This window comes from Dipodomys spectabilis, unplaced genomic scaffold, assembly GCF_019054845.1.
Source record: "Dipodomys spectabilis isolate Male_0828 unplaced genomic scaffold, ASM1905484v1 ptg000054l, whole genome shotgun sequence".
In the NCBI taxonomy this organism is placed as follows: Eukaryota; Metazoa; Chordata; class Mammalia; order Rodentia; family Heteromyidae; genus Dipodomys; species Dipodomys spectabilis.
Window position 1 is genome coordinate 2,862,345 of NW_024870731.1, and position 14,348 is coordinate 2,876,692.

The 14,348-nt window shown below is 38.1% G+C and overlaps 1 protein-coding gene across 4 annotated transcripts in view; it reads left to right on the forward strand.

The window, feature by feature from the left end:
• The window catches only part of Erc2 (ELKS/RAB6-interacting/CAST family member 2), a 789,311-nt gene that overhangs the window by 369,310 nt on the left and 405,653 nt on the right, over positions 1–14,348 (forward strand). For all 4 annotated transcript variants that reach the window (XM_042679900.1, XM_042679903.1, XM_042679901.1 and 1 more), the window contains one exon: positions 3,581–3,748. In XM_042679900.1, the coding sequence (XP_042535834.1) occupies positions 3,581–3,748 (168 nt within the window). The remainder of the gene's footprint in view (positions 1–3,580; positions 3,749–14,348) is intronic.

Genomic DNA, 14,348 nt, shown 5'->3' on the forward strand with positions numbered 1-14,348 from the left:
AGTGTATCCCTTTTCCACCTTTGTATGTCTGTGGCTTTTTTATGAAGAGAAACATAGCTATTGAATGTTTGAAGAATCTGCAGTTCTCAATCTCTGACCACAGATACCTGCCCTCTCTCACAGTGCAGTCAGGGCCATTCTGCCTTGTGGGCTCCCTCCACCTGTCACCACCTATTTCCTCCTTGGGACCTCCCAACTCCATCCTCTTTACTGTTCCAGAAACTGGCAAAACTCTCGTTTACCCATGGTCTCATCACCTCCTACCTTAAAAAAAATAGAAGGAATCTCTTTCTTGGGAAGGGTAAGCAAAGGAGATTCTATTTCAATATGTTTTTCTTATCTTTAATATCATCACACTTCCCTCGCATAGTCTACCAAAGACTCACTACTGCCTTTAACATAATAAAATACTAGGGATTTAGAGACTATATCTTTCAACCTCTCTGTTTCACAGATGAAGAAGCAATGGCTAAAGGTTGGGAGGGAGACATTATCTGCCCCAATCTGCACAGGTAGAATGAGGCAGACCCAGCCCTAAAACTTCCTCCCATTCTTCCAGCTTGCTTTTTGGTTTTGTATCCTCATAATGTTTACAAATGTGTTTATTTGGGTTTATTATGATATACAATTGCAACTTTTAAATGTTTTTATCTTTGTCTTTCCTTTTCAATTTCCATTTTATTTACCTGTATTATAAATGAAGCAACAGTTTCATGAAATGAAAATACTGTCACTGCCGATGGTCCCACTTCTTCCCAAGACAATCTCTTTCCACTCTTTTTGGCTTGCTAATTTTTGATAGCTCTGCTTCTTGGCTTTTGGTGTTGATTTTCTGCTATGGAAGGTGAGAAACTCTCTATTACCTTGGCACTTATCACCCATATGAACCCTGTTGTCCTCTACCCCTTTATTCTCCCGGAAGGTTTATGTGGTAATCTGGTTGCTAGGCTTGGTTGCGTGGTTTCATTATTTTTTGGTCTTACTTATTCATGGAAGTGATCATTGCAAGATACTTCTTAACTGGTTATATTTTCAACTTGATTAAATTATGTTATAACATACTGAAGTGTAACTCATTAAACTTCACAATTTAATGGAGATGGGCAAATTGGTACACCATGTATAGAGTCTTCTATTCAAGCTAGAAAACAAAAGCTTTCCTTCTAGCGTATAGCAATTTGTCCTTCTTGCTTTAGGCAGCATAGCTCTCACTTCTATCACTGCAGATTACCTTTACCTATTTTAGAATTATTTTTAAGAAATGAATGTGGAATCAAGCAATAACTCCTCCTGATTCTTTTCACTTACCTTGCTTTTAAGATTCAGTATTGTGTTGTACATATCTGAAGTTTATTCCTTTTGGTGGTTCTACATTGTTCCATACAAAGTACCACAGTTTTGCTTATTCATTCGCCTGATAGTGGGCATATGGGCTGAGGCCAATTTGATTCACTGTAAATAATACTACCAGCATTTCTATAAGCATCATTTTGTAAGTGCATATTATATAGTCACTTAGGATCTTACTTAATTTTGATTTGTTGTAGTACACCCAGTGCATTACTTTGTTACATCAAGGAAGCTAAGCACAAGTTATTTCATACGCCCCTCCCCGAAGTGATCTAGTTAGATCATTGGGGAGGTGACTCTTACAACCTGTAGATTCTAGAACCCATAGGTTCTAACTTAGATCATCATACCTTTACATATAGTCATATATCAAGGTGTTACTAAGGTTCTAGAAATCTAAGACTCGTGTGCTAGTAGATTCAGTGTCTAGTGGAACATGAGACAGCACCTTCTTACTGTGTCCTTGTGAGTGAAAGGGCTAATGAGTGTCTTTGGGCCTTTTTTCTAAGGGAACCAATCCCATTCAGGGGGAATCTGACTCCACAATCTAATCCCCACCTCTTAATATTATCACACTGAAGACTAGATTTCAGCATAAGAATTTTACTGCATATACATGATTGCAGTGATGTCTGCTTAAATGGCAGCCCTGTTATTTTGGCAAAGGACTCTAGTCTTTAAAAAAATACATACAGCAAGGCATTGGTGGGTCATGCCTGTAATCCTAGCCACTCAGAAGGTTGAGATCAGAGGATCACCATTCAAAGCCAGCCCAGGCAGGAATGACCAGGAGACTCTTTAAAATGGTAGGGGCATACTCTGGTTTCTCTTCAGATCATATAAATCTTTCGCCTTTTACTAAAATGGTAGGGGCTAGGAAGGTGGCTCAGTGGCAGAGTGCTTGCTTTGCAGGCTTGAGGCCCTGGGTTTGATTCAGTACCACATAAGCACAAAAAGCCATAAGTGGTGCTGTGGTTCAAGTGGTAGAGCACCAGCCTTGAGCTGAAGAGCTGAGAGACAGGGCCCAGGCCCAGAGTTCAGGCCCCATGATTGACAAAAAATAAATCCAGATTGAGTAGTCTCAACATAAAAATTTCTTTTATAGGGGCTGGGAAGGTGGCTTAGTGGTAGAGCGCTTGCCTTGCATGCATGAGGCCCTGGGTTCAATTCCTCAGCACCACATAAGCAAAAAAAGAAAAAAGCCGAAAGTGGCGCTGTGGCTCAAGTGGTAGAGCACTAGCCTTGAGCTGAAGAGCTGAGCGACAGCGCCCAGGCCCAGAGTTCATGCCCCACCACCGGACCCCCCAAAAAATTTTCTTTTATATAAAATTTAGGATGTTGAATTAAAAATAAAGCTTAACTGGTTTTGATGGTTTATGCCTATAATGCTAGCTACTTAGGAGGCTGGGATATAAGGATTATGGCTTGAAGCCAGCCCATGAGACTCTTAACTATAACTAACTAGCAAATGAAGTGCAAGTATGGCTCAAGTGGTAGAGCACCAGCCTTGTGTGAAAAAGCCAAGTGAGCTCAAGTGGCCTTGATTGGGTTCAAGCTCCAAAACTGGCGTCAAAGCAAACTAACAAAGCAAGCAAACAGAATTAAAGCCTATATGACACTTAGAAGCAGAATTTATAATTTTATCATTAGAAATTAGAAATTTTATACTTATTTCTCAGGTAGAAATAGGAACTTGCTTTGGTATACTTTGTTTATAAAATGGGTATTTTGTTTTGACATCATTTCTTCTTTCAGCAGCATTACTTCCTCTTGGCAACACATACTTTGCAAATTTAGGAGTTGCTGCTCATGCCAGTCCTGTTCTCCAAGATGCTCATTGTGTTCTCTGTATTCCTGGAGGACTCTGTCAAACTTGAACATTGTTTTGCCCTCCCTGGGCTCATTACATAGTGTATTAGTGTGCTTTGTTTCTACCCAAATAAGCGAGAAAACGAACATGACAATGTATCCTAATTTACAATACCTTATTTCACAGAATCTTTATACTCTTGAAAGCATATTATTGTTGACAGATGGTCTCAACAGGACTTTCCACTAGAGCACAGGCTGTGAAAATTTGTAGCATTCAGGTGTTGCATTCAGGTATTTCTGAGTAGTTATTTGCTCATATTGTTCTCTAGAGACAAATGCTGCAAGCCCTCACAGTAGCACAGTAGTCAATTATTGATAAATTCTTTGTAAAACCAGAGCCTTTTCCCCCTGATTTCAGGTTGATGCACTGAGATTACGATTGGAAGAGAAAGAATCTTTCCTGAACAAAAAGACAAAACAACTGCAGGATCTCACAGAAGAAAAGGGGACCCTGGCTGGAGAGATTCGTGACATGAAAGATATGCTAGAAGTGAAGGAAAGAAAAATCAATGTTCTGCAGAAAAAGGTGAGTGATTGACACCAGCCCTTTAAGAATGGATGTCACACAACCATTTTACCATTTAAAATTTTTTTGCATACATCAAAAAATAAATGATCTCCTAAGAGTTTAGATTAGAAAATATATAACTTTTACCTACTGTTCTTTAACATGTTAATATTTGTATTATATAATTTTATCGTTATCTCATGGAATTATTTGATTACATAAAAACTAAATAAAAAACCAACAGCTTAAGGGCTGGGAAGGTGGCTCAGTGGTAAAGCACTTGCCTTGCAAGCCAGAGGCCCTGGGTTTGATTTCTCAGCACCACATAAGCAAAAAGAAAAAACCCAGAAGTGGCGCTGTGGCTCAAGTGGTAGAGTGCTAGCCTTGAGCTGAAGAGCTGAGGGACAGTGCCCAGGCCCAGAGTTCAGGCCTCACGACCGGACCCAAAAAAAAACCCACAAAAACACAAAAACCAACAGCTTAAATATAGAGGTAATTGTTTAAATTCAGATGTAAGTCTAAAGTAATACTGCTGGTCATGTAGCTGAGTGTTCTTGGCATGTGCTAGGCCCTTGATTCAATCCACAGCACCAAAAATTAATGAAGAATTTAAAAGCCCAAAAGGTTGTTTTAATTTTTCTTTTTTTCTTACTGTGAGTTGAATAATGTATTTTATTGGTATTTAGGTATATTTTAGACACATGAAATATTTTTTGTTTGTATGGTTATACAGGGAGATTTCATTGTTACTTCTTCATTCATGTCAATTCTATATTCCAATGAGTTTGATATTTGCTGTCCCACTAGACATATTCTATAGTTGCATAAACTTTGAATGGCCTTATCCTTCTCTCTTAGTCCAGTCCTGCTGCAATAACAAAGTATTCAAGACTGAGTAATTTATGAAAACCAAAAATTTACTTTCTCACAGTTCTTAGGGTTGGGAAATCCCAAGTCAAGGTGAAGGCAGGTTTGTTGTTAGGCCAGAGCCTTCTTTCTGCTTTCAAGATGGAGCCTTGACTCCTTGCTGGATGGATGGGAAAGACAGACAGAAAGGCCTACTTGGTTTCTGCAACCCTTTTATAAGGCTGCTAATCATATGCAGGAGGACTTGAATTTTATGACTTAATTACTTCCTAAAGATCCCATCTCTTAATTCTATCATGTTGACAGTTAAGTTTCGACATAATAATTTTGAGATTCACATTCAGAGCATACCAGTGGCCAAACATTTGTAGACTTCTATTTTTGTAGTGGAGAATAATGTTTTACTCACATTACTCAACTGAAATCAGTGGAGATAACGTATAAGATGCTCTAGTGGCCTAACAAGAAGATACTCAACCACATTAGGGTCCCTGTTTTTTCCCTTCTTTCAGTGCCTCATTTATCCATTATAATCTTGACAGCATCATCATTTTTCTACTGTGTTCAGTTTTGGTGAGACTGTAGATTGTCCTGCCTTTTTTTTTTTAATTGTGAAAATACTGTACAGAAGGGTTACAATTACATGGGCAAGATAATGAGTACATTTCTTATCAAGCATTGTAGCCTCCTCCTTTGTTTCCCTTTCCCATCCTCCCCCTGCCCCCCCACCCAATCTTCCTCCTCTCCCCCACCAAAGTTGTAAAGTTCGTTTGCTTTTCCTGCCTTTTCTTAGGAAAAAGAAATGATGAGCAAGAAATGTAGCAAATTCAGTGCTATCTTATGAAAAGACGAATATGGTAGAAAGACAAAGAGCTCTCAGATTAATAGAGAGTTATTATATAACCACAGTGGACACTAGCAGGGGGGTAGCAGAATTAGCTCTCCAGGACACTACTGTGGACAACATGTGGCCTGGTACTGTGTTATTGATGTAGCAACTGGAACTGTCTCCTCTTTCCTCACCTTCATCATTCACTTCACTTTTACCAAGAACATGCTAGCTGTCTTCTTACATTTATCTATATGTTTCCTCTAGTCCAGCCTCAACAGTGAAACTGGATCAATCCTTTTAAACCATAACATAATTTATGTTACTTTCTCACCAAAAAACTCTCCAGCTACAACCAGCTACATAATGTGTGGGAGACATAGTACACACGAAAATGTGAAACGTCTTGTTCAGAAATGGAGAAATTCAAAATAATATAACAGAGCATTAAAAGAGGCTTGAAGCTAGTATAGCTGCATGAGACACAGGCTATGAAGCTGCTGCATTTCAGTGGCTTCCATTTTCACCAGACTAATAGTGGAAGAGTCACATTATCCTGCATGGTTATCTCTTGACATCTGTCTTGTCTTCCCTTTACCCATGTTGCATTGGCCAGTGTGGTCTGTGAGCTCTTGCAGAAACATCAGGCATGTCTTCTTACAGTCTAATATTTGCTCATCTCTGTGGAGACACTCATCCTGGACTTATACTGACTAGTTTGTTAGCCAAGGGCTTTAAATTCTTTATTGTACTCAGTGTGAAATACATACCAGATTCTGAAGACATCATGAAAAGTAGAATGTGAATGATGGCACCAATAATTTTTATGTCAAAAATATTTAAATGAAACATTTTAGAACATATCAAGTAAATATATTTGAAGATTATATACTCAAGTATACTATGAATTATATATATAAACCTCTTTCTTTTTACCTTTTAAATGTCTTTACTATAGTTAAAAATGACCTATGTGACATTATGCTCCTGTTATGTCTCTATATTTATGCTTTAAATATCCACATGGCTAATGTCTTTCCATCTTTAGAATGTCTGCTCAAATGACCTTTGCAGTCATACATAAAATAGCATGACCACATTCATACATCATGTTTTCACGTGTAGTTTTATTTTCCTAAACAGACATAGTACTTTCTGGCAAATGTATGTATATTTAAATTTCTTCATTCATATTACTGGCACATACATTCCAAGATTACCAGCGTTATTATTACTATTTTCCATTTTTTTTAGTTCTTTGGTGCCTAGAAAGTATACCTGCTCAATAAATAGTTAGTGACTGAATCAATGAATGAACTTTCTCCAGAGTTAGAGTCTTGACTTAGTAGCATTTAATTTGTTAAAATTAGTTCACACACCTGCCTCCTATTCTGAGGAAAATGTCCCTGCTCTTTCAAGAGATACGTGTTTGTTATGGATGATTTCTAAGAAATTATCAATGAATTCCCAATATCTAGACCACTCCCCTCATCTACGTACCTAAATTTTCACAAATAAATTCACAAGTCTTTTGTGACTCAGAGGGATAGCATGTAACTTGCTAAGACATTTATAATTATTAATCCCAGGAATTAAGGAATATTTAGGCTTACGTTATTCTTGTCCAAGGTCATGAAACCTGCAAACGTTTTTTTTGTCTTTGAGAAAAGAGAAGAAACTGGTTAATGTAAATTAAATCAAAATGTTTGTTTTATCTTGGTTTTTTAGTGACAATGAAAGTAAGAGTGAAGTGTAAAAGTGAATTGGGGGAGAATATTCCAGTGGGTTTTTTGTTAATAGTTGAGATTAAATGCTCTAATTGTGTGTGTGTGTGTTTGGGGCTTGAATTCAGGGCCGGGGCGGTCTCCCTGACTTTCTTTTCCTCAGTGCTAATACTTAAACCACTTGAACTACACTCCACTTCCAGCTTTTTTGATAGTTAATTGAAAATAAGAGTCTCATGGACTTTCTTGCTTGAGCTGCCTTTAAACTTCAACCCTCAGATCCCAACTTCCTGGGTAGCTATAAGCTATAAGTAATATTATAAATGTGAGCCTCCAGTGCCTGCCTTAAATATTCTAATTCTTGAGAAATAGCCATAGTTGCTCAGTAAGATTTTGAGATGTCACTTTCAGTGAAAGGGGGGACAAATGATTTCTGCTGCTGTAAATACTTTGCACAATTTTAAACTTCCTTCTTCCACAGCTAGACCAAAAAGCATGGGAACTACTTTGAAAGTTCTAGAACAGAGCCAGTCATGTACTGTGGCTCCTTTTGGCAACATGATCATGGTCTTATGTGCTTAAATCAAATCGATAGGGGATTTGAAAATATTTCATGTCAATTTTGAGATGTTTCTTATGTGCAAGTTTTTTTTATATATGTGTTTATTGTTAAATTTGTCAATGTTTTGAAGGGGCAGGAGCTCTGTTATACCTGCAAAGTGTGTAAAAATAGATCTCCAAACAAGTGAGGCACAAAATTCAGAAAGTAATTCAGAATGTGGCAATAATGCAGAAAGCATGGGCTAATGAAATATTGTTTTTGGAGCTAGAGTTGCCTTGAAATTTTGACTGTATTCAGCATAATTGACTGTTGTAGGGCAGAAGTGGATTGGAATAGCATAAGCTTTGGGTTAGAATGTGTAATCCTGAACGAATAATAAACTTACATCAGTGTTACTGCTGTAGCATTACCTCTGTGTCAACTTACATTGTGTTTTGGTGCCAATCGAGCTGGGTATGCTCCTTTGCTAGTCTCACTTAACTTGGTAAAGCTAGTCTTACACATCAGACCTATCAAATTTGCCTTTGAAGTCTTAGATCTCTGAAGTCCTATGTGCTATGTGAGCCATGAAAACCTGCCTGGACACAATGCTCTAAATGTTTTGTCACATGGAGAGAGAGCTCCAGGTGTCAGAAAAGCTCTGTTCAACCTTTTGTCAGAAGAAAGAGATCATCCAAATGGACTTTTGTCCCTGATGTCATATTCTTGGGTATATTGCATAATGCCAAGGTATGGAATATTTTAGGTAAGGGTCAAAATCATGAATATATGATAAGTGTTTAGTGGACTTTCTTCTTCCAACTGTGATACCAAATTCTGGTGAATAGTAGTTATCATGTTTCAGTTGTAGCATTCTATTCCCACACTTGAATAAAACTTCAGCTGATGAAGTGCTACCTGACTATTGAGTTTTTGTAAGAAATATCATAAAACCTTGATGACATTGTACATTTGGAAAGTTTATAATGCCCAGGATTTTAGGGCATGGTAGCATTGTTTAAACCAGATCAAATTCAGACTTGTATGCAGCTCATAGATTCTTAGAACATAAGCTTGCTACCCATGTTTCTTTAAAAAAAAAACATTAAAAATTGGCAAAAATTCTATCTCCCTTTCAATTCTAGGTCACAGTCCCTTGTGCAATGCAAATTTATAGAGCAGAAGTACTTTATTGATTGGAGGCAGAAAAACAGATGGAAATCTCTCTGGAACCCATGTTCACTGGTTACTTATTGAACTTTGTGGATTGCGATTTACTGCATGGAAAAGGGAGGGAGCTGGCTTCTGGGAATGGTATATATAGACTTATCTACTTTAACATCTTTGTTCTGCCTATCTGGAGCTACAGGGGTGAAAATTCTGAATGATGATTAATTCAGGCAAGGGTGTTATGGAGGTATGGTTATTAGCATACTGACTTTTTCATGAAACTTATTTACAAAAGTAATATACCATGAGATAGCTTGCAGAATATTTGAGATTTCCACGTTAGCTTACAGTAGAAGTAAGTTTTAGAAAACTTCTTGCTCACGTTTTGTCTCAGTGTTTAAACATCTAGTTGAACTTTTATACTTATTAGCAAACTTCCTAATTCTGTGAACATATGCAAAATCATACTTTGCATTTATTGAGTGCTTCCTGGGAGTCTGACAGTTACTTCTCCAGGTTCTCAAAGTTCAAAGAAAAATAAGAAATTCTCTAGTTCTCAGCAAGTGAGCAATCTTGTTGTAGAAAAACACATAATCCTATACACAAGTGCAATGTAGAGCAACTTATGGCATGTTCCTAGAAGTAGACTGTGTGATGCGTGTGTGTAGCAGGAGCTCCAGACTACCTGAAGCAAACGGGAATTTATTGTAAAACGTATTATCCAGAGCTTCAATAACTGCTCTTTAGAACCAAATTGGGAATTCAGAAAGCTCAAAGAGGCCAGGAAAAGGCAAATGCCATCGGGAGTGTCTGGTTGTTGGCTGCCCTCTCTCTCACAGCCCTCTCCCCTTAGTAAGAATTCAAGGCCTTGCGATTGAGCTTCACATTTCACACAAGAAACGCATTGGCAGGATCTAACAGATCCTTCCTTCAAAGACCAGGGGACTTGTGTCTTCAAGCATTACACCTGACTTTTGTGTTCTGTTTTTGTGTCACTTGGGAAAGTCTTTACTGTTGATGCAATCTGAGAAGGGTTTTTATTTTTTGGCTCAGTTCAGAATTATGTATCCTTTTGTGAATAATGGCACAGGTCTCATACCTGTAACTGTCCCAACCACGATCATAAAGATACCTTCAGCTCCTTCCAAATCTTGGTATGTGCTGTGCTTAATCAAAATGAACTCAGCCAATTTTCAATGGATGAGAACTCTGGAGAGGAGAAATTGCTTTGAGATCTACTTGTAACCCAAAGATATAGTTAGTTACAAGGAGAGCCATTTGACCCAGTAGAATGTCAGTTTCACTCACTGTTTGCAATAATGTGTTCTGTATAGGTTATAAGTTGGAACCATCCCCTGAGTAATAAAACTTGGAGGAGGAAATGACTGTTGCTCTACTCATCCAACACTTCTAGCCTTTGTTCCATTAGTCTGGAAAAGTTTAACAGGATCAAGGCTTGAGTTAGGAAGTTTCTTCTTTTATTTCGCTTTTAAATAATAATTTTAAAAATAATATTGTCTTGAGAGCTTGTTTGGAGGTTCTAGCAGGGGAGCGCAGCTACTCGTATACCCTTGACCGAAGACCGGTCCTCCTCTATCGGGGATGGTCGTCCTTTTGAGGGAGCGCGCAGCTTCGGGAGGGACGCACATGGAGCGGTGAGGGAGGATCAGCCGGCTGGCTGATCAGCCAGATCAGCCGAATCAGCCCTGGCGATCAATGGGGTGACAGATGTCGCAGCCAGATCGCCCTCACATCCAATAATATTGTCTTATACAAAAACAATGCTTTGCCTTCTCCAGTCCTAACTTACTGGATTGTTATAAGTATGGTATTTTATGCATGATAGAACTAAATTGCTTATTATACATGAGCATTTCCAATAATGGCAATACACATGATATTACCCTAAAATTATTCTCTACTGTTGATAGAGCCCTATAGCAGCACTACATTAGTGTCTTTGCATTCTTTAAATTAGGACTTATCATAAATTCCATGGTCTTTAAGTGCTATTGTATTCTTCATTTTTAAAATGAGAGTCTATAGGCTGTGTGGATGTAGGTCAGAAGTAGAGGTTTTGCTTAGTATTCGTGAGGACCTGCATTTCGTCCTAATACTTGGAAAATAAAATAACCTCCCGGAGTGTCATGGTAGAGAAGCAATGGAATTATGCTCAGCTATCATACTGTTCTGATGATTTTGCAGAGGAAGCAGTTGGAGAATGTTTTCCTCTTGGTTTGTAGCTGTTCAGCTAAGATCTGACTCCTTCGTGCAGGCAAGCTTAATCTTAATCTGAAGCCAAGAATTAAGCTGATACCTTAGGTTTTGGATCCACAATTGAGGTGGCCTTTGGCTACAGACAATACTTTGCAACTGGTGCCATTTTACAGCTCTCCTTCTTGTGCTCTCGGAAAAGTTAGTTTTGTATTCCCATAGCTGCAAGATTAGCTACAAGTATCTAGAGAATATCATCCAGTCTAGGCATGCTGATAAAACCATACTATGCAGATAACACACTCCCAACAAGTCCACAGGAGTGCTTTCCTTTCATGTATAGACTATGCTATTCATCTTTGTTCTGTAGGCCCTTTATTCCTTAAAGTGTATTTTACTTGCATTTTTGTACATTTTTTATTGTAAAAGTGCTGTACAGAGGGGTTACAGTAACATGAGCAAGATCATGAGTCCATTTCCCCTCCCACCCCTTCCCTCCCACCTCCACAATCACTGTCTCACCACCCCTGCAAAGTTGTAAAGTTCACTTTTCAACATAGTGTCTTGTACACGTCATTGTTATAATGGGTCAACCTGTATCCCAATTTAAGCATTTTGTTTTTCCTTTCCCCTCCCCAAATTAGAGAAGTGTATGTACAAGATGCAGGGCACCGACATCATTAAACAGACACATTACTCCCTTTGACTACTACCTCACTTACTATGCTTTCTATCTTCTCTGGCATCTATTTAGACAGTTGACAAAGAAGATTGTGTCATGTGTGTATTGGGGAGCGTAGTCATATGTGAGTTTACAAGATGTATGCACTATTACTATTATTTTCTGTTTTATAATTTTTATATATTATGTCCCATACTTATAAATAGTGGATATACTATTCTCACAGTAAAACAATTATTAGATTTATTAAAAGTGATTTGACTGCACTGGTCTTTATACCAGCTAATTCATATGAGGAATAGCATAGAGAGCATAAAATAGGAGCAAATAATCTAATTTAGACAGAGCAGAATTGGAGCACCCAGAAGGCATCTATGAGTTTAAAATTTTATAGCTACCTGTTTTCACTGTATTTGATGTTGGTATAATTTGGGGAGCAGAAGGGAAAAAACAAATTGTTTAAATAGGGATACAGGTTGACCCATTGCAACAATAAGATGTACAGGATGCTATGTCAAAAAACGAACTTTACAATTTAGGTGAGGTGGCGGGGCGTGGGGTGGGGGGGAAGGTAGTTATGGAGATTTGAGGGAAGGGATGGTAGGGGAAAAACAAAGGAGGAGGCAACAATGCTTGAGAAGAAATGTACTCATTACCTTGCTCATGTAATTGTAACCCCTCTGTACAGTATTTTCACAATAAAAAACTTATTTTAAAAAAAGGAAAGAAAAAAATTATGATTAAATGCCAACATTCCAGTGACCTTTTAACACCAACTCTTATTTTCTTATTTTCTTCCCATCCATCTGTGGGTTCAAAATAATTTTGACATTCACATTAAATTTGTCTTTTTATATATCTTTTAGTTGCTGGTAGTGGTGATGGTCCTGGGGTTTGAACTCATGCTTGCTAGGAGCTCTACTGCTAAGCCACAACTCCAGCCTTTATTTGCACTGGTTAGTTGAGATAGGGTTTAATTTCCCTCATAGTTGCTTGCCTAGATACCCGATACTAGCTTTCTAGCTAGGAGTAAAGATATGAGCCACAAGCTGCCTACTCTTCTTTTCATAAAATTATTTTTTAAATGTAGACTGAATATAGATTTAGCTAATATGCTCTACTTTGAACTGGCAATTTAAAAAGTTTGTGTAGGCCACTGTGATTTGCCAAATTTTTTTTAGCAGTGTTTTCTTGGTCTAGAGAAATATATGTATTCTGTTCTAGTTTGGGTTTGTAATGTTTCCCAAAAGCTTATTTGTTGCCAGCTGGTAGTACCTAGTTGTAGAAAATGGGTGACTAAAGATGTGCCTTCAAAGAATGTATTTTTCCCCTGGCCTTGTCTGCTCTCTCTTTGTTTCCTGGCTTCTACAGAGCGAGGAGATCTGCTTCACCATATGCTCCCTGCCATGCTATTCTACCTTCCCTCCCAGAAACAATGGACCCAGCTGCCCACGGGTTGAAATCTCTGCAGCCATCAACCCATATAGCATGAGTCCTTTAAATCATTTCTTTCACATGTTTTGTCACATCAGAGGCCTTGGACACTATTGATTTATATAGGCTGGACTGCCTGTCTAGCTGCCTATTCCCTCCCTCCATCACTCCCTTCCTCTTTCCTTTTCTCTTTTCCTTTTATCTAGCCATCCAATGATACACACTCAACATCTGTAATAAGCTGGATGTTCTGCAGATGCAGATACTAAGAATCTATATGCTATTGAAGCTATTATGTCTGCCTTCTGGAAGCTCAGATTTATGGAAAAAAACCACTAACCAAGTTTTCAGTGCAGTGTATGATGTGCACACTTCTAAACAGGTACACAGGTACACATAGCAGGTATGAAGGACATCTCACTTTGCAGTGGAAGAAGGATGGACAAGAAAGACATCCTAAAGAAGGTAATGACTGACTATTGTCCAGTTAAGACATCAAGAATAACATTTGCTGAAGTGTGGCAGGAAAGGGCAGTGCAGTGTACATGGTAGAAATACAAGTAATTTAATATAGCTCGACCACATTTCTTGCTCTATTTAGGAAGAAGATTTCACAGAGAGAACCTTTCTCTCTCTCTCTCTCTCTCTCTCTCTCTCTCTCTCTCTCTCTCTCTCTCTCTCTCTCTCTGTATGTGTGTTCTAGCAACAAAATATATAATTAAAGTTGGAAAGACATTTTGACTTCCTTATTGCAAATGTCTCTCTCAGTCCCTTGTGATTTGCAAGTGGCAATAGTGATTATCGGTGTTATTTCAAAATGTAGTTCAGGGCCAGATCAGGCGGAGAACTGGTTCTCATTCAATGAGAGAGCTGATTCCATGTCAGAGGAGACAAATTCTCTTTTAAATAAATGTTTGATACACATATTCTTATACTCAACTTACTCTAATGGATTTTCTTCAAAGGTTTGTTTATAATCACCTATAAAATCATTGTGTCTCAATGCTGTTTTGATTTGCATTTCTTTTATGGCTGGGAAGGTTGAGCATTTCTTCATGTGTCTATTGGCCATCTTTCTTTCCTCTTCAGGGAAATTTCTCTGTAAGTCTTTAGCCCACTTATTTATTGGGCAGTTGTTTCTTTGAGGATTTGTTGTT